General features: G+C 43.4%; 1 protein-coding gene across 1 annotated transcript in view; it reads right to left on the bottom strand.

Moving 5' to 3' along the window:
• Positions 1-20,040, bottom strand: part of LOC142759039 (vomeronasal type-2 receptor 26-like) — a 58,548-nt gene that overhangs the window by 14,540 nt on the left and 23,968 nt on the right. The window contains 2 exon segments of the mRNA XM_075860860.1: positions 14,861-15,682; positions 17,430-17,721. Of these exon segments, the coding sequence (XP_075716975.1) occupies positions 14,861-15,682; positions 17,430-17,721 (1,114 nt within the window).

Genomic DNA, 20,040 nt, shown 5'->3' with positions numbered 1-20,040 from the left:
GCCATATACCGTCAAATCCTGAGTGACAACCTCCTTCCCTCCACCAGGACATTAAAAACATACAGCCAAGGCAACAAAGGAGTGGTTCAAAAAGAAGCACATTATGGTCATGGAGTGGCCTAGCCAGTCACCAGACCTTAATCCCATCGAAAACTTATGGAGGGAGCTGAAGATCCGAGTTGCCAAGCGACAGCCTCGAAATCTTAATGATTTACAGATGATCTGCAAAGAGGAGTGGGCCAAAAATCCATCTAACATGTGTGCAAACCTCATCATCAACTACAAAAAACGTCTGACTGCTGTGCTTGCCAACAAGGGTTTTGCCACCAAGTATTAAGTCTTGTTTGCCAAAGGGATCAAATACTTATTTCTCTGTGCACAATGCAAATAAATATATATAATTTTGACAATGTGATTTTCTTTTTTTTTTTTATATATAATCTATCTCTCACTGGTAAAATTAACCTAGCCTAAAAATTCTAGACTTTTCATGTCTTTGACAGTGGGCAAACTTACAAAATCAGCAAGGGATCAAATACTTATTTCCTTCACTGTATATATGTACTGAGCTTTGTTCTGGCGCTGTATATATGTACTAAGCTTGTTCCTGGTGCAGCATATATGTACTGAGCTTGTATATATGTACTAAGCTTTGTTCTGGTGCTGTATTTATGTACTGAGCTTTGTTCTGGCGTTAGAAGGTCTTTCTTCTATATTGTCCAATGCCGTGACTCTGCCTATCTGGACTTTGGATCCGCAGCTAACTTCATTCTGAGAGACCTGGTGGATCTTCTCCAGTTGCCTACAACCCCTCTGGAGAGTCATTTTATTGGGCATCGGTGAATGAACTACCTCTGCCAGACCCGGTTGTCGCTGTGACGAAGTCACTGAAGCTCCAAGTGGGAGCCCTTTTCTGAGCTCATCTGATTTTTTTTGTCCTGTCTAAGGCCTATAACCCTGTGCTGCTAGGCCTGCCCTGGCTCCGACTACATGCCCCAGTCCTGGACTGGAATACTGGAGAGGTCCTCCAGTGAGGTTCCGAGTGTCTCAACCACTGCCTGGTACAGATTCATCCGGTTTAGCCTCCTCTGCCTCAGTCCTTGACAGGATTGCCTTGTCATTATTCTACGTTCTCGGATGTCTTCAGCAAAAAAGAGGTGGAGACGCTGCCACAACACCGGGCGTATGACTGTCCTATCGAGCTGATTCCTCGATATACCCTTCCACGTGGTAGGGTATGTCCACTCTCCCTGTCATAGACTCAGTCCATGTCCGCTTATATTAAGTAGAAACTTGAGAGGGGCTTCATAGGGAGGTCCTCCTCCTCGACTGGAACTGGGTTCTTCTTTGTAAAGAAAAAAAGGATGGTTCTCTGTGTCCCTGCATCGACTACCGGGGGGTCTCAACCAGATCACGGTAAAAAAAAAGATATCCATTGCCATTGATTTCTGAACTGTTTGATTGCATACGAGGAGCCCAAAAATTTTCTAGACCTGCGGAGGGCTTATAATCTAAACCGGGTTTGCCAGGGTGATGAATGGAAGACGGCATTTAACACATGTGATGGACACTATGGATACATAGTAATGCTCTTCGGTCTGTGTAACGCTCCTGCAGTCTTCCAAGAGTTTGTTAATGACATCTGCCGTGTCCTCCTCTATGTTTGTGTTTGGTTTATCTTAATGACATTTTTTTCTCCACATCCGATGACTCATCAGAGACCTGTCCGTCAAGTTTTGCTGCGATTAAGGGAGAATCGCCTGTATGCCAAGTTGGAGAAGTGCATGTTTGAGAGAAATGCTCTACCCTTCCTGGGCTACATCATCTCGGATCAAGGTCTCAAGATGGATCCTGAGACGGTAAAGGCTGTCCTGGAATGGCCACGTCCTCAAGGCTTGAGGTCCATACATTCGCCAATTTCTAAATACAGTTCATTCCAAATTTCTCCTCTCTGACATCTCCTATCTCTACCCTCACCAAGAAGGACATGAACGCCAAGGTTTAGACTCCAGAAGCGGAATCCGCATTTAATAGCCTAAAGAGTGCCTTCACGTCAGCCTCTATCCTCCATCATTCAGATGTATCTCAACAGTCTTCGTTGGAGGTGGACGCCTCCTCTGTTGGTGGTGGTGCACTCCTGTTCCAGAGAGGTCCCAAGGGCAAGACAATGGTATGTTGCTATTACTCTAAACTCTTGTCTTCCGTAGAATGCAACTACTCGATTGGGGATTGGGAGTTACTGGCCATCAAATTGGCCCTGGAGGAGTGGAGACATCTTCTAGAGGGCGCAGCTCCCCCATCCTTATCTACACCGCAAGAACCTCACCTATCTCCAGTCCGCTCAATGACTAAACCGCATCAAGCCAGGAGGTCGCTGTTTTTCACCCGTTTCCAATTTGTGCTCCACTACCATCTCAGTGACAAGAATGTGAGGGTCGATGCCCTGTCCAGGTCATTTGAGACGGATGACACCGTGGAGTCCCTTCAAACTATCATTGACTTGTCCTGCAATGTCTCTGCCAATCCTTTGCAGTTTAGAGACATCCCTAAAGGGAGAAGAATTATCCACTGGGGACACAGCTCTAAACTGGGTGGGCACACTTGTGTTCGTAAGACCAGAGCCCTGATTGCTCATCACTTCTGGTGGCCCAAAGATGTTGTGGACTTTGTCTTTTCCTGCACGGTGTGTGCTTCTAACAAGGCTACTCACTCCAAGCCTGCCAGCCTGCTCCAACCTCTGCTTGTACCCATGCCCCCTGGCAGTACATTGCGATGGACTTTGCCACAGACCTTGCTCCCTAAGCAGGATACAACACTGTCTGGGTGGTGGTGGACTGGTTTTGAAAGATGGCACATTTTATCCCGCTGACCGGCCTACCTTCTGCCCCCTGACTGGCGAGTCTCTACATTCAGCACATCTTCCGCTTGCATGGCTTGCCCCTTTACATTGTGTCCGATCGGGGAATTCAATTTACCTTAAAATTCTGGAGAGCCCTCTGTAAACTCCTGGATGTGAGATTGGACTTTTCCTCAGCTTTCACCCCTAGTCCAATGGGCAAGTCGAGAGGATCAACCAGATCATGGAGAATTATCTCCACCACTTCATCTCCTTGCAGCATGATAACTGGTCTGAGGGTTTAGCATCAGGAGAGGTTGGTACAACGGTTTCTTAGTAGTCAGAGACAGGGACACCGTGCATTAAAGTTCATAACAGGGCTTTGCCTGTGTTTTATTCTTGTCAAAGAAAACAGCCTCTTGTACAACAAGGCAAAATACAAAATAAATCCTGCTCGTCTGAGCACTAACTAAACAAGATATTATCTAACTATACCAAGTGCCTTCCTACCAGGCACTGGACACAAAGTAACACAGGTCTTTACTCACATAGAACACAGACTACTCCAGACTGAGTAGTCACCGGTCAGAGTCGGGGGGAGGGGATCTTTACACACTGTGTCTGCACCTTATATACCGGCTGCAGGTGCAGCTAATTGAGCAGCAGCCTTGTCCTACAAATATAGATGGACTAGGGGTTCGGGAACCCGTCCTGCTCTTCCCCAATCCAACTCCAGGCCCTTTTTTCCAGCTTTTCCTTAAGCCGAGTTTGAAAGCTAGAGCTTCCTATTGCAAAAATACTCATTCCCTGGAGCCTAGGATACATATGACAGGATTCTAGGGGAAATGTACCTTCCCTCAATGACTTTACCTGTCACTGTCTCACACTGGGTACATCTTCTTCCATGGGTCAAGTATTCGTATAACAACCACACAAGTGAGTCCACCACTTCTACACTATTCTACATTGTGTATAGTGAACATCCTAGAGTCCCTCTTACTGTGTCGACTACATCTCAGGTAACCGCTGCTGACTCTGCATTTGGGGACTTTCTGCAAATCTGGAAACAGACCCGATCCCCTATTTTGCTGGCAGTCGATCGCATGAAGCGAAATGCGGATTAAAAAAAGAGGCGCCTCAGTATCTTCCAAGTACCAAAGTCTGGCTGTCCTCAAGGAATATTCGTTTAAATGTGCCTTCATACAAGTTTGATCCCTGGTTCCTCGGTCCTTTTGAGATTTTGCAACAGATAAACACTATCTCCTATAAGCTTCGGCTGCCTCCTACCTTCAGAATCCCCAACTCCTTTCATGTGTGCCTCCTGAAGCCTGTGTTCCTAAACAGATACAGTAATACTCCCAGTCCCGCAGTTGCTCCCAGCGGTTCTTCTGATGTGTTTGAGGTGGGGGAGATCCTGGACAGCAAAAGGCTAGGAGGAAGGACTTTCTATTTGATGGACTGGAGAGGGTTTGGTCCTGAGGATAGGTCCTGGGAGCCGGAAGAGAACGTCAGTGCCCCTGCTCTAATTAAGAAACTCCTCTCTCTCTCTGGCCCCAAGAAGAGGGGCCGTAAGAGTTGGGATACTGTAGCGTACCATGGCCGCGGGCCGTCGGGTTTACTCACCTCCCGATGCCCGCAGCCATGGACCTAAGATGGCTGGCTCGCACCTCCTTCCTAGGAGATGCCAGCGCTAACTTCCTTTCCGGTCCACTGTGTCCCGTAGGGTGTGCGCGCACGCTCGTGCCCGGTCTTAAAGGGCCAGAGCGTGCACATGTGGACAAACTTCATCATCAACTGCACACGATTTCCTGGACTATATAAAGGGCCCTGCCCTTCTGATCCTTGCCTGAGCGTTGTTAGTGTATCCCATGTCAGTCTCTCAAATGGTCCCTTACTGTTATCCCGTTCCAGTTGTTACCCATGCCCTGTTACCCGTATCCTCTATCCTGTTCTGTGTTCTTGTTCCTGAGCCTATTAGTGTTGGAGTCGTGTCTACTGCACCTGCTGTAGTTTGCCACATCCAGTGTCATCTGCCACATCCAGTGTCATCTGCCACGTCCAGTGTGACAAACTGCGGCACCTGCTGTTATCCGCCACATCTGGCATAACCTTCTGCACCCACCCACATCTGTGCCAAAGCTTTGGCCACTGTCTGGACTATTCAGGTACCCTAGAGCGGGTCTTTGTATTGCTAGGGTGCCCTGTTGTTTGTCCAGCTGCCTCCCTGATTCGGCGGTGCCGCCTAGTCGGTCCACATACCCACAGACCATGACACTGTCATTGAAATTTGTTTGACCAGCTGCTACTCGGTTATGGCGCAGTGGCCCAGTGGTTCCACATTAAACACAGCCTAGACAGCACCACCTGCATCACTAGTAAAGCCGAATGGCAAGGGAGTGAACTGATGGTTCTCTTGCCTCGCCAGTGCTGTAAATTTTATCCGCTTCCTAAGTATATGAATGCAATTGAGTACAACAGCATGTAAGGACCTTCTGGCCCTAGACCCTGGGGGGGGGGGTTACTGGTAACTGAACACCCTCCCACCTGCGTGTGCCACTGCGCTCAGTCCAAAGTGAGTTTAATGTTCTCCAAATGAACCAGTTGACTAGACCCTATTTCAAGGTCTCCAGGTGTCATCTCCCACAACATTTGAGCACATATATAGGTCAGGAACCTCTACTAGAGGCCTTATGGTAGCTGCTATGTATTTTTCCTCTTACTTCTGTTACCTCGTCTTGTCTAGTTTTACTGTGTTATTTTTTTTTATTTGTCCCTTAACATTTTTTAACAAATGTTCTGTTTAAACAATTCCCCATGCTTGTTTACATGACAATAATTTAATCCTGTATAATTACCAATACTTCATTGCTATTTATTATTATACTTTCTATTACGCTGGCATGGGTATGCCATAAAAAAAATAATGACAAAGGCATATCTCTTTTGTTGATATCTGTTTTTATTGTCCAATACTTGACAAACCTCTAATGAAAATAAAAATAAAAACAACTTTCTGAGACTAAGAATCCTGTTTTTCATTGCTCTCTTTTTAAGACACTTCAGGAAAATCTTTCCCCGGGATGTAATTTGCATCCTCAACAACCAGTGAATGTGCAAGGCGAAGAATATATTGTTGCTAAGATCTTAGAATCCTTAATTTATCAGAATAAACTATACAGTACTGGATCAAGTGGAAGGACTATGGCTCTGAGGAGAATTCTTGGGAACCATCGGTAAGTGTTCATGCTCATAGGCTTACAAAAAAATGTGCTCAGAGATATACTGTCTAGCCAGCCCCTAGGACATACAGAGGACATCCTGGAAGAAGGGGAGTACTGTCAGGATTTAAACCTAAAGACTTCTGTGTCCCAGGCTCTAGCTCTTCTCATTGAGCCACTGGTGCTGTTGGACAGCTCTGGTGCTGGATTTAGTGTCTCGCTTTTCTATGATTCCTGCCCCTCTAGATTCCAATGCATTGACTGCCTAATTTATCTCCCTATTGATAATAATAATAATAATAATAATCTTTATTTATATAGCGCCAACATATTACGCAGCACTTTACAATTTAGAGGGAACATGAAACAAACAATATCAGACATTACATAGTGACAAAGTTCATTTACAATTCAAACCTGGGGAGTGAGAGTTTACAATCTATGAGGAAATAAGGGAGACACAAAGTGTAACAGTGTTTGTTCTGTACAATGGTCCGGCCATTTTTATACACATGCGGTGGTAACATAAAGCTGAATGAGCCGGTCACCAGCCAGTATCCGTGTATGTCTCTCCTTAGTAGACTATTAAGCTTCCGGCTTGTGGTCTAGTTCCTATCGGCCTTATGTTTCTACATATTGCCATCTATCTGTGTACTAAACTCGGACTGTTTCCTGACCACGTCTCTGCCTCATGTAACGACCTATTGCTGTTTATATGTGTACAGAAGCTGGACTGTTACTTGAAAACTCTAGTGGTTTGCGAACTCTTGCCTGATCATTGGCCACTGGACTCCGAATCTGCTAAAGTCCCTGACACTAGCTGCAGGTTCCCCAATAAATGTAAAGCCACAGGTATCACTGTTATTACCAACCACAGGTACCCTTGTTATTACCATCCACAGGTACCCCTGTTTTTACCAGCCACAGTTACCCCTATAATTACCAACCACAGTTCCCACCACAATTGAAAGTCACAGTTCAATGTAATTACAAGCGGAAATTCCCCCATACTTGCCAGACACAGTTATCTATATAATTTTCAGCCGCACTTTCTCCCCCATAATTGTAAGCCACTGTTCCCCCTATAATTTTCAGTCACAATTCAACATCATTATTTCCAGTCATAGTCCCCCCTCAGTAAAGGCAGAAAAGTTTAGTAGTGCAGGAACTACAGTCAATGAAAGACTTCTAAGTTAACAAACACTCTCATCCTACCCACAACCTGATTCAGTGATGTTTGGTGCGGTTAAACTAGAGAAGAGGTGAGGAGAGTTGAAGTTTAACTAGGGGAGGTTTCAGCAGGGGTGCGATCTGACTAGAGAAGGGGTGAGGAGAGGTGAAGTTTGAATAGAGGTGAGGTGAGGTGATGTCTGACTAAAGGAAGGTTGAGGAGAAGTGGGATTTGACTAGATGAGGGGTTAGGAGGGGTAGGGTATACTAGAGAAGGGGTGAGCAGGTGTGGAATCTGGTTAGTAGAGAGGTTAGGAGAGTGGGGTCTGACTAGAGGAGGGGTGAGGAGGGTGGTGTATGACTAGAGGAGGGGTGAGAAGGGGTGGGGTCTGACTAGAGGAGGGGGGAGGAGGGATGGGGCCTGACTAGAGAAGAGATGAGGAGGGGTTGAGTCTGACTAAAGGAGGGGTGAGGAGGGGTGGGGTCTGACTAGAGAAGGGGTGAGGAAAGGTGGGGACTGACTAGACAAGGGCTGAGGAGGGGTGAGAAGGGGGAGTCTGACTAGAGAAGGGGTGAGGGAAGGTGGGGACTGACTAGAGAAGGTGTGAGGAGGGGTGGGGACTGACTAGAGAAGGTGTGAGGTGGGGTGGGGACTGACTAGAGAAGGGGTGGGGGAGGAGGGGGGTCTGACTAGAGGAGGGGTGGGGTCTGACTAGAGAAGGGATAAGGAGGGTTAGAGACTGAATAAAGGAGGGGGAGGATGGGTGGGGTCGGACTAGAGAAGGGTGGGGTCTGACTAGAGAAGCGGTGAGAAAGAGTGAGGAGGGGTGAGGAAGGGTTAGGAGGGGTGAGGAAAGGTGCGGTCTGACTAGAGAAGGGTTGATGAATGGTGGGGACTGACTAGAGGAGGGGTGAGGAGGGGTGAGAAGGCGTGGGGTCTGGCTAGAGGAGGGGTGAGGATGGATGGGGACTGACAGGGGAAGGGATGAGGAGGGGTGGAGTCTGACTAAAGGAGGGGAGAGGAGGGGTTGGGTCTTACTAGAGAAGGGGTGAGAAAAGGTGGGGACTGACTAGAGAATGGGCGAGGATGGGTGTGGACTGAAAAGGGAAGGGGTGAGGAGGAGTGGGATCTGACTAGAGAAGGTATGAGGAGGGGTAGAGCCTGACTGAAGGAGGGTTGAGAAGGGGTGAGGTCTGACTAGAGAAGGGGTGAGAAGGGTGGAGTTTGACTAAAGAAGGAGTGATGTGTGGTGGGGACTGACTAGAGAAGGGGTGAGGAGGGGTTGGGTCTGACTAGAGAAGGGGGTGAGAAAAGGTGGGGACTGACTACTGAAGTGGTGAGGAGAGGTGTGGACTGACTAGAGAAGGAGTGAGAAGGTGTGGGGACTGACTAGAGAAGGGGTGAGTAGGAGTGAGGTCTAACTAGAGAAGGGATGAGGAGGGGTATAGCCTGACTGAAGGAGGGTTGAGAAGGTGTGAGGTCTGACTAGAGAAGGTGTGAGAAGGGCGGAGGAGGGTGGAGTCTGACTAGAGAAGGGGTGAGGAGGGGTGAGAAGGGGTGAGGTCTGACTAGAGGAGAGGTGAGGATGGATGGGGACTAAGAAGGGAAGGGATGAGGAGTGGTGGAGTCTGACTAAAGGATGGGAGAGGAGGGGTTTGGTCTGACTAGAGAAGGGGTGAGGAAAGGTGGGGACTGACTAGAGAATGGGCAAGGAGGGGTTTGGACTGACTAGAGAAGGGTTGAGGAGGTGTGGGGACTGATTGAGAACGGGTGAAGAGGAGTAGGGTCTGACTAGAGGAGGGGTGGGGTCTGACTAGAGAAGGGATGAGGAGGGGTTGAGCCTGACTGAAGGAGGGTTGAGAATGGGTGAGGTCTGACTAGAGAAGGGGTGAGGAAAGGTGGGGACTGACTAGAGAAGGGGTGAGGAGGGGTGGGGACTGACTAGAGAAGGGGCGAGGAGGGGTGGGGACTGACTAGAGAAGGGGAGATGAAAGGTGGTGACTGACTAGAGATGGGGTGAGGAGGGGTGGGGTCTGACTAGAGGACGGGTGAGGAGTGGTGGGGACTGACTAGAGAAGGGGTGAGGAGGGTTGGGACTGACTAGAGGAGCGGTGAGAAGGGGTGGGGTCTGACTAGAGGACGGGTGAGGAGGGGTGGGGTCTGACTAGAGGAGAGGTGAGGAGTGGTGGGGACTGACTAGAGAAGGGGTGAGGGAAGGTGGGGACTGACTAGAGATGGGGTGAGGAGGGGTGGGGTCTGACTAGAGTAGCGGTGAGGAAAGGTGGGGTTTGACTAGAGGACGGGTGAGAAGGGGGTGGGGTCTGACTGGAGGACGGGTGAGGAGGGGTGGGGTCTGACTAGAGGAGAGGTGAGGAGTGGTGGGGACTGACTAGAGAAGGGGTGAGGAAAGGTGGGGACTGACTAGAGATGGGGTGAGGAGGGGTGGGGTCTGACTAGAGTAGCGGTGAGAAGAGGTGGGGTTTGACTAGAGGACGGGTGAGGTATGACCAGAGGAAACTCTTTGGCTGCCGGCTGGAATTTTTTTTACTGGTTCAACTACCCATGATCAGGGAGAGGTTAGTGGAGAACATTAGTCTTTATATGTTACTTCCAACATCTTGGTGTTTGTGCCAGCACCGAGCTCAAACTTACTTTGACCTTACCAGGATTGTGCTACATGCTGACACTTCTAATAAGACATAGGAAAGTGAGGCAGCCCTACCAAATATGTGAAAAAAATGATCCTTTAATTCTTCATGCGACGTTTCAGCTCAGTGTGAGCCTTTATCAACCATATCAGTGTAACATAGAAAGCACATATATATGCAGATCACAATTATAAATCTAATTACAAATATTTCATAAAATAGTGATAAAATTGTAGAACTAACACTCAAAAAATGGTATCAATAGGATCCCATATGGATATACTCATATATACATAGGTATGTATTCACCAAATAGTACATGTGATCAGTGTAATCATTGTATTATATTAATAAGGACAATCAATAGGATTGGCAGCATGTCTGTGACAACATGTGAATAATATCACAACAGGTGTATATAACAAACATTAAAAACATCCTAACCTCGCTGGATCGGCTGTTAGCGTCCCACACTGTCCACTGCGCATATCCATAGATTACGTCACATCCGATTTTACGTTAATGTGTGTTGCGACGTACAACGTCCATTTGCACATGCGTGATTCTCACTCGTGATGTAGGTCACCATCTTAACCCCTTAACGACCAAGGACGAAAATGAACGTCATGGTTGGCTGCTAGTTCCCGCACCATGACGTTCATTTTCGTCCGCATTTCAAACTGTCACTCTGTGTAAACACAGAGTGACAGACCCGCGCTGACAGTTGTCCCCGACAGCTGAGACATCAGTCTTGCCGAACAGCGGACCATCGCCGCTGATTTCGGCAGTTAACCCCTTAAGTGCGCGCCAAAAAAAAAATTTAATACAACTTTTGAATTACTTTTTATGTACCAAAAAATGTTACCAATAAAAACTGCAGCTCCTCCCGCAAGAAATAAGTCCTCACACCGCTCTATTGATGGAAAAATAAAAAAGTTATGGCTCTTGGAAAGCGGGGAGTGAAAATCTAAAATATGAAAGCAAAAAATGGATCAGTCCTGAAAGGGTTAATTCATTTCTAATGAAAAAACGTATGACCCCATGATGGGTATTTCCGTACTCGGGAGAAATTGATTTATAAAAAATGGTTGTTTTTTTCCTCCTTTATCCCTTGTGAAAATGAGAAAATGCAACATTTTAGTGGAAAAAATGTTGATATTAATTTTCGCGCCCTAATTCCAATAAACTCTGCAAAAGACCAGTGGGGTCTAAATGCTCACTATACCCCTAGAAAAATTCCTTGAAGGTTTTTCCAAAATGGGGTCACTTTTCGGGGGTTTCCACTGTTTTGGTCCCTCCAGTGCACTGCAAATGCGACATGGAACCGAAAACCATTCCAGCAAAATCATAAATCCAAATGGCGCTCCTTCCCTTCTGAGCCCTGCTGTGGGTCCAAACAGCAGTTTATTACCACATATGGGGTATTGTCGTAATCGGGAGACATTGCTTTACAAATGTTGGGGTGCATTTTCTTCGTTATTCCTTGTAAATAATAAAAATGTCTATGTTGTTTCAGAAAAAAAGTACATTTTAATTTTTACAGACTAATTTCAATATATTTAGCGAAAAACCTGTGTTGTCAAAATGCTAACTATACCCCTAAATAAATACCTTAAGGGGTCTAGTTTTCGAAATGGGGTCGTTTATGGGGAGTTTCTATCATTCTGGCAGCTCAAAGCTTCTCCAAATGAACATTGGGGCCTAAAACATTTTCAAGCAAAATATGAGTCCTGAAAGCCTCCGGGTGTTCCCTTCCTTTGGGGCCCTGCCGTGTGTCCAAACAACGCATTAGGGCCACAATGTGGGTATTTGTGAAAACAAGAGAAAGAGGGCGATAGATTTTGGGGTGTGTTTCTTCATTTTCATGATCGCTTTACAAAGAAATCGGTCTTCAAACAAATACTTTTATGAAAAAAGTGAAATTATTATTTTTTTCACCTGATATGCATTAAATTTAGCAAAGAACTGTGGGGTCAAAACACTTACTATACACCTAAATAATTACGTTATGGGGTCTAGTTTTCTAAATGGGGTCGTTTATGGGGAGTTTCTATCGTTCTGGCAGCTCAAAGCCTCTCCAAATGTACAGTGGGGCCTAAAACATTTTCAAACAAAATATGAGTCCTGAAAGCCTCCGGGTGCTCCCTTCCTTTTGGGTCCTGCCGTGTGTCCAGGCAGCGCATTAGGGCCACAATGTTGGTATTTTTGAAAACAGGAGAAACAGGGTGATAGATTTTGTGGTGTGTTTCTTCATTCTCATGGTCGCTTTACAAAGAAATTGGTCTTCAAACTGATACTTTTATGAAAAAAAGTGAAATTATTTTTTTTTTCACCTGCTATGTATTAAATTTAGCAAAAAACTGTGGGGTCAAAATACTTACTATACCCTTAGGTAAATACCTTAAGGGGTCTAGTTTTCTAAATGGGGTCATTTGTGGGGGTTTCCACCATTCTGACACCTATGAGCCCCTGAAAACCTGGCTTGGTGCAGGAAAACAAAATGTACTTCAAAATTTATAAAATTATTATTCAATTTGTAAGTCCTCTAAATTGCTGAAAATTTATTTTATTTTTTCAAAAGTGCTGCCAAAATGGAGTAAAGAGATAGAAATATATATTTAATTAAAAAAAATTGTACAGTATGTGTGTACATATGTGACATATTGCAGTTAAAAATAGGGGAAAATGGTAATTTTACAAAATTTCTTCCATTTTTCTATTTTTTAATTAATTTCCGCAAATCGTATCAGTCTACTTTTACCACTAAAATAAAGTACAACATGTGATGAAAAAACAATGTCAGAATTACTTGGATATTCAAAATTTTCACAGAGTTATTCTCTGATAAAGTCAGACATACCAGATTTGACAAATCTGGCTTGGTCATTAAGGTACAAACATGCCCGGTCATTAAGGGGTTAAAAGAGGGCACCGCTGTTTGTCATATCCCATATCTATCACAAACTATTTTTACTAAACTCGTAAATAATATATAGTTATTACTAACCTTATAGATATCTAATGAAATACTGACAGTGTCTAATACATGGATTAGGAATAATTTTTTGTACGGCCATAGACACAGTCAATCATATATTGATACAGCTCATCCCCGTATCAGTCAGTGTCAGATCCCATTATAAGCCCCAATATAGGGGATATGACACAGAGATTTATTTTAACATCATATCAAATCAATTGAATACATATGTACAGTCTATAATATATAGGTGTGTAAATAGGACCACAATATCATGAGGGGGAGAGTACAATGTATATATCACAGATACATTTTGAATGGTGAGAAAATAGAATGTGATTCTTTTGTATAAATATTTGATAATATGGGTATATATTAAATATTTTTGATACATTGTTCAAAAAAAATATGCTCTATCTTTCTCTTTTAGAGAATAATGTTCTCAAGCTTCGTCTCTGGGATCGGCTGAAGATGTATGTGCACTGCCTTTGAAATCCTTGGCTGGTTTTGTCTTTCTTTTTTTTTAATTTTTTTTTATTATACCCATAAGATTATATCACATTCTATTTTCTCACCATTCAAAATTTGTTGGGGCTTATAATGGGATCTGACACTGACTGATACGGGGATGAGCTGTATCAATATATGATTGACTGTGTCTATGGCCGTACGAAAAATTATTCCTAATCCATGTATTAGACACTGTCAGTTATTCATTAGATATCTATAAGGTTACTAATAACTATATGTTATTTACGAGTTTAGTAAAAATAGTTTGTGATAGATATGGGATATGACAAACAGCGGTGCCCTCTTTTAAGATGGTGACCTACATCACGAGTGAGAATCACGCATGCGCGATTGGACGTTGTATGTCACAACGCACATTAACGTAAAATCGGATGTGATGTAATCTATGGACATGCGCAGTGGACAGTGTGGGACGCTAACAGCCGATCCAGTGAGGTTAGGATGTTTTTAATGTTTGTTATATACACCTGTTACGATATTATTCACATGCTGCCAATCCTATTGATTGTCCTTATTAATATAATACGATGATTACACTATTCACACGTACTATTTGGTGTATACATCCCTATGTATATATGAGTATATCCATATGGGATCCTATTGATACAATTTTTTGAGTGTTAGTTCTACAATTTTATCACTATTTTATGAAATGTTTGTAATTGGATTTATAATTGTGATCTGCATATATATGTGCTTTCTATGTTACACTGTTATGAGATGAAACGTCGCACGAAGAATTAAAGGATCACTTTTTCACATATTTGGTAGTGCTGCCTCACTTTACTTTGTCTATATTGAAGGGTCATTTGGATTGTGACCTAAGAGGCGTGCACCCAACCCAGTTCTGTCCGGTGCTGCTGATCTATATCTATCCAATAAGATGTTGTCCTTTTCCTCATCCAAGTAAGGGTATGTTCACACGCACTATTTACGGACGTAATTCAGGCGTTTTACGCCTGGAATTACGGCTGAAAATACTGCTTGAAAGCGTCGGCAAACATCTGCCCGTTCATATGAATGGGTTTTACGATGTTCTGTGCAGACGGTCATTTTTTTTACGCGCCACTGTCAAAAGATGGCGCGTAAAAAGATGCCCGCGTCAAAGAAGTGCATATCACTTCTTGGGACGTAATTGGAGCCGTTTTCCATTGACTCCATAGAAAAACAGCTCCAATTACGTCCGTAATTGAAGCTGCGAAAAACGCCTGCACTTGCCATTACATTTGAAATTCAGGAGCTGTTTTCGCCTGAAAACAGCTCCGTAATTTCAGCCGTAAAAGACGTGCACGTGTGAACATACCCTTACTGTAAATCTAAAATCCTAATACATGGTCAGTAAACACCTCAAACATTGACTACATGGTGAAGGTATCAACACCAAAACCAAACCAAGAACATTGGGGTCTGTGCCCATCAATGTTATTACTTTTCAAAACCATCTTATTGCAATTTGTTCTATCAAGTAATTACCCGTTGTCTGTATTTCTGGAGAAGAGCGGTCTTATCATCAGATTGTCTGCCTGTAGACATGTGTAGATCATGTAGAGCTTGAGCCAATAAGTAAACAGCTTTATATACTCGGTCAGAGAGTCCTTTGCTTTGAAAGCTAAAAAAATCTGTTACCCGTAGTGTCTCAGAACAGTTATGAAGAGATATATTGTACATGAATTGATGGATTTCATTCCTTTGATGATCTCTTGATAAACAGTGCAGAATAAACAGCCATATATGAGCCAGTAACATATCTTCTGGATGACTTATGGTCTGGAAACTTTCATAGAAGCTTCTCATATCTGGTATAGGCAGTGGAGAAGGTACAAGAGCCAAACTCCCAGTAAATGCTTCTTTGTGATTCTCCACAAGAAATGTCAGTGAAGCAAAAGCCGGACCAAAGACCAGAGTCTTATCATGGAGCACACCTCTTATTGCAAGTAACCGATCTGCAAGATGTTGAGAATACGTCCCACAGAGTATAATAACCCGGGCTGATGACTGTCTAATAATCTCAGAGTTACTTCTTTCAATATTATCTAGAAAATCTAGGTGCACATACTGTACTTTTATGGTGTAGGCCACACAGATTCCATCCATGGTCAGATATTGTGTCAAAAGCTGCATCTCTTCATTACCACTCTCATCATCTGAAAATAGGATTCCAACCCATGTCCATCTAAAGAACTGGATCATCTTAGATAACAGCAAGTAAAACATCTGGTCACTTTGAATTGTTCGGTAAAACGTTGGGTAAAGATTTCGATTGTTTAGAACAGAACTTGTAGCTCCGAAGCTGATCTACAGAAGATGGTGACACGTAAGAAATCAATAGAAGAAAAGTTATATGATGTCATCGGTACAACAGCTAAAATATATTTAGAAAAGGTCAGAAGAGTGAACACAATTTATAGTAGGAAAAGGGTCTGGAACATAAGGCGTGAACCAAGGTATATGAAATCCCGGGTGTACGGACAAAGACTAAGACTGTTCACATCTGCATTCAGAGCAGGTTACAACACATGTCACAACACAATGGTGGATGCAGTGCTACTATTGGACACTCTGACAGAACCTGATGGACCCCATTATAGGCCAATGTGGGTACAGTAATATCCTTGGTGTAAAGAGACATATAGGTATATATATAATCAATACCAGGATAAGTCATGCCGGCCACAGGTAAGTCATTCCTCCTGGTAGTGATTATATAAATACCTTTTGGTCTCTTTACACCGAGGATCTTGTTCTAGACATTGAACCTCGTTTGATGGGCCACTAATATATAGACTGTGACTTGATATTTATGTGGCTGGGGCTGTGGTCGTCTTCATCTGAGGTTGTTTCTAATTATGTTTTTTAACTTTTTGTATATACAGTATTTGTAGGGGGGGGGGGGGAGTTTCTCCAAATGTATGGATTCATAGAGATTGTTAATTTTGGACTATTTTGTTCTGTATGGCTTATGGATTTTTTGGTCTTACTGAAAATATTTTTGTGTCTTGCTTTTCATGTGATGCTCAGGACATACACAGTGGAGTCTCATTATTATTATCAGCAGCTAATATCTTGAGTAACCGTCGTGTGCAGCACGGACAGCAGCTAGACGGGCTATGAGGGACTCAATAAGGTGCTGGTCGGTGGTCTCAGGTATCTGGAGCCGCGCTAACTGCAGAGCATCCCACATTTGATGGAGGGTGCTGGGGGAGGGATCCATAGAGCAAACAAGATGATAAAAGATACAGCCACCTTGTGATTGGTCAGTTCTTACCATGTGATCGGGAGTAGTTACACAGCTCTTCTCTTTATGAATGAGCTCACTATACCCTTTTCTATTGGATGAATCACATCATGTGATCGGCTTTGGTTCCATAGTTTCCCCTGTTTATGAATTAGTTCATCTTCGTTCCTTTCTGGATGGATCCTACCCCTCGATCCTCTTACTCTGGTATCGGGATATTTGTAGTTCTTTTTAGTGGCATTTACTTATGGAGGTCATCACTTTGTACTATATGGATACATCATGTTTGTCATTTTGATAATATTTTGTACATTAATTTAGGGGATCTCTGAACAGCAATTATGTTTCCTCTGCATATGTCGGTATTTTTATTTAAAAATGTTTTATATTTATTTTTGTATATCGCATACGATGTAGTTATACCGCACCTGTTTATTAAGGGAAAATACAATTACATTGACTTTTAGGTTGTTTTTAAAAAAAAATGGTTTAAAAGACATCTGTGATGCCCGCCTTGCATGCCCCGGAAGAAGCCGATACAGTGAAACCCAGGGTCGGGCTGTTTTATAACTTTTTTTGTGAGTACAAATAAACCTTCCATTTTTACAATTTACTGGCAGAATTACTCTATTGTCGTTCTTTCCTGTTCTAGGCTCATTTGGAATAACTTAAAGGAGCCGGGGACGGTGGTAGAACTACTGATCCCAGCAGTTCTTACAAGTGTTCCTTCATGAATCTCCAGGACCTGATTTTACCAATCCCTTAGTATTGACCAGTTATTACAATATGTAAGGGAATACCACCTACTTGTGAGTATCCGTATAATGCCAGTATCTGAGCCATGGACACGGTAGTTTCTGAACTGTGATCTCCAATAAAACCAGCTACCTTCCTCTGCCCGGTACAGGAATAATTGGGGACAGTCGTTCTCGGTCCTGATAAAATCTGTAGGACACTTTTCACCGCTTTCTTGCTATCGGAGCACGAGTCGTATACGTGATATCCGAGGGAGATATTAGGTAAAATTGTCTGATCTCGGTTAATTTCCTCAATGGCAAAACGGAAAGTCAGAAGATACTTGTAATACAGAGGCACGGGTCTGTGGAGATGATAGAAAATGATATAAAAGGTGACTGTGATAGTGTAAAAGGTTCAATCACACACAGATCAGAGAAAAATAGAACATTAAGATCTGCGGTCAAGGATGATAGACACGGACTCTAAGAACAGTATAGAAATATTGGTAGATCGCAATGTGACCCGAAAACTACCGGCTCCAATAAGTAACTAACCCCATGACCAATGTGTGTCCAGGAGTCAGTGAGTTAGTCCCCAATACCTGCCATCTCCCAGAATACAACACATGTCCTGAAAGAAGGGTCAATCATAGATTGCATGTGCCTGGACTACAGTGCTGACCTACAACATGAAATTGGCCATAGATTGGAGAACTAGATTGGAGTAGAGAACAATGGAGGACAATGGGGAGTCAACCTGACACATTTGACTGAGATGTCCTGACGTCTGCTGTAAATCAAATCTTTAGAACTGCAGCAGCTCAGACAAGATGGCCGCCCCATAACCATGCAAAAAAAATAGAAAAAAAATAACAATCAGAAAAATACACAGATTAGAAATAAATTATTCAATATAGATTCATAATTAGTAATTAAAAAATGATGCGTCTCCGATAAGATCAGGTTGGTATTGGAGGTGTGGCCAGAGTAATAATGGGTGGGGCCAGGCTGGCGCCTATGTCTGATACATTTGCTGTAGAGTGTGTTCCTCCTCTGGCTCTTTGGTTGGGGCTCCTCCATAGTAACTAGTTATGATAGTGACCACCAGTGTAATAACAGATGCCTCTAGAAGCGGCGGGGGGCTACTTCTACTCCTTAGCTGGTATGTGGGTTTGTCTGTCTGCTGTATCCTCCATAGCTGTGGTTTTGGGTAGTCCCACTGTTCCTCTCTGTTGTCACCTGCTGGTCCAGTCTTGTGTATATACAGGAATTCATGTCTCCTGTTGGTGAGGTACCATATATCCTTGCTCAGTAATCATGGCGTGTGCCGGAGGTTCGTTGCTTTCAGTGACCTACTTTGGTTTACGTTACATTCCACGATTTTAAACAAGACTAATACATAAATGAAAAATAAATTGTCTACACACTTCCATGCTCGAGTACCAGCAATAGTCAGGAAACACACCATGCCCAGGAAAGTACAATACAAGAAATACTAAAAATCACACTGAACATTTTCTTAAAAAAGAAAGTGTGGGCGTAAATAAATTTCCAGGAAAAAAATGATGGTTACGCTGAACGGTTACACTTAATGCTCATTTGTTTGTTGACCGCCATGCCGGAATCTTTTTGAAATGGGGGATGAATTTATGAGACAAATGTCTGTAATGACTTCTTGGTTAAATTTGTCTGAACGTCTAACAATTAAATTAACCTCTTGAATAAAATGGTGTTAGGTCTGTATCTGGGTGGGTTAATTATATTATGAGAACAACAGTATTGGAATATGCACACGAGGAGTTAATATACAACAATGGAGCAGGCATTCTGGATAAAAGTTTACAAGTTTTTTTTGTTTTGTTTTTTAAACCTTCTTCTTGATCAATAGGGATAAATCAATGTCTACAGTTTCTCCCATCCCTTTCCTTTCTCTCATCCTTTCCCTTTCTCCAATCCCTTCCATCCTTTCCCTTTCTTCCATCCCTTCCCTTTCTTTCATCCCTTCCCTTCCGCTCATCCTTTCCCTTTCTCCCATCCGTTTCCTTTCCTCCTTCTCTTAACTTTCTTCCTTCACTTCCCTTTCTCCAATTCCTTCCCTTTCTTCCATCTCTACCCTTTCTTCCATCCCTTCCCTTTCTCCCATTCCATCCCTTTCTCCAATTTGTTCCCTTTCTCCAATTTGTTCCCTTTCTCCGATACCTTTCTTTCATATTTTCCCTTTCTTCCATGCCTTCCCTTTCTCTCAACCTTTCCTTTTCTCACATTTCTTGGTTGAACTTGATGGACATGTCTTTTTTTACCGTACTATGTGACTATGTAAGTCTGCAGATGTCCTCCCAATAGTAAAATAGTAAAAGTCGATGTCGCAATCAATGTTTCGATGTCGTAGAAGAACCAACAGTTTCCACAGCTAAAGAATGTAAAACCTGGGAATTTACTTCTCACTTGTCGTTGCACAGGAATGTCTGAGCCTCCTGTACACGGGGCTGGTATTTATAACTGCAGATAATTGACAGAGCCCAACATAGTGTAAGACTGTAACACTTCTTCAATAAAATGAAGATCTTTTTATACCCACAAAATGTTGGTCAATAGAGCGCTTTGACAATAAAACACGGGACATGCTGTGAAAAAATGCTTGACCCTGCGATTTGCACTGTTGGCTTCTTTGGGAACTGTGC

The sequence above is a fragment of the Rhinoderma darwinii genome, chromosome 4, assembly GCF_050947455.1.
Source record: "Rhinoderma darwinii isolate aRhiDar2 chromosome 4, aRhiDar2.hap1, whole genome shotgun sequence".
Lineage (NCBI taxonomy): Eukaryota > Metazoa > Chordata > Amphibia > Anura > Rhinodermatidae > Rhinoderma > Rhinoderma darwinii.
This window is presented reverse-complemented; position numbering and strand designations above follow the sequence as displayed.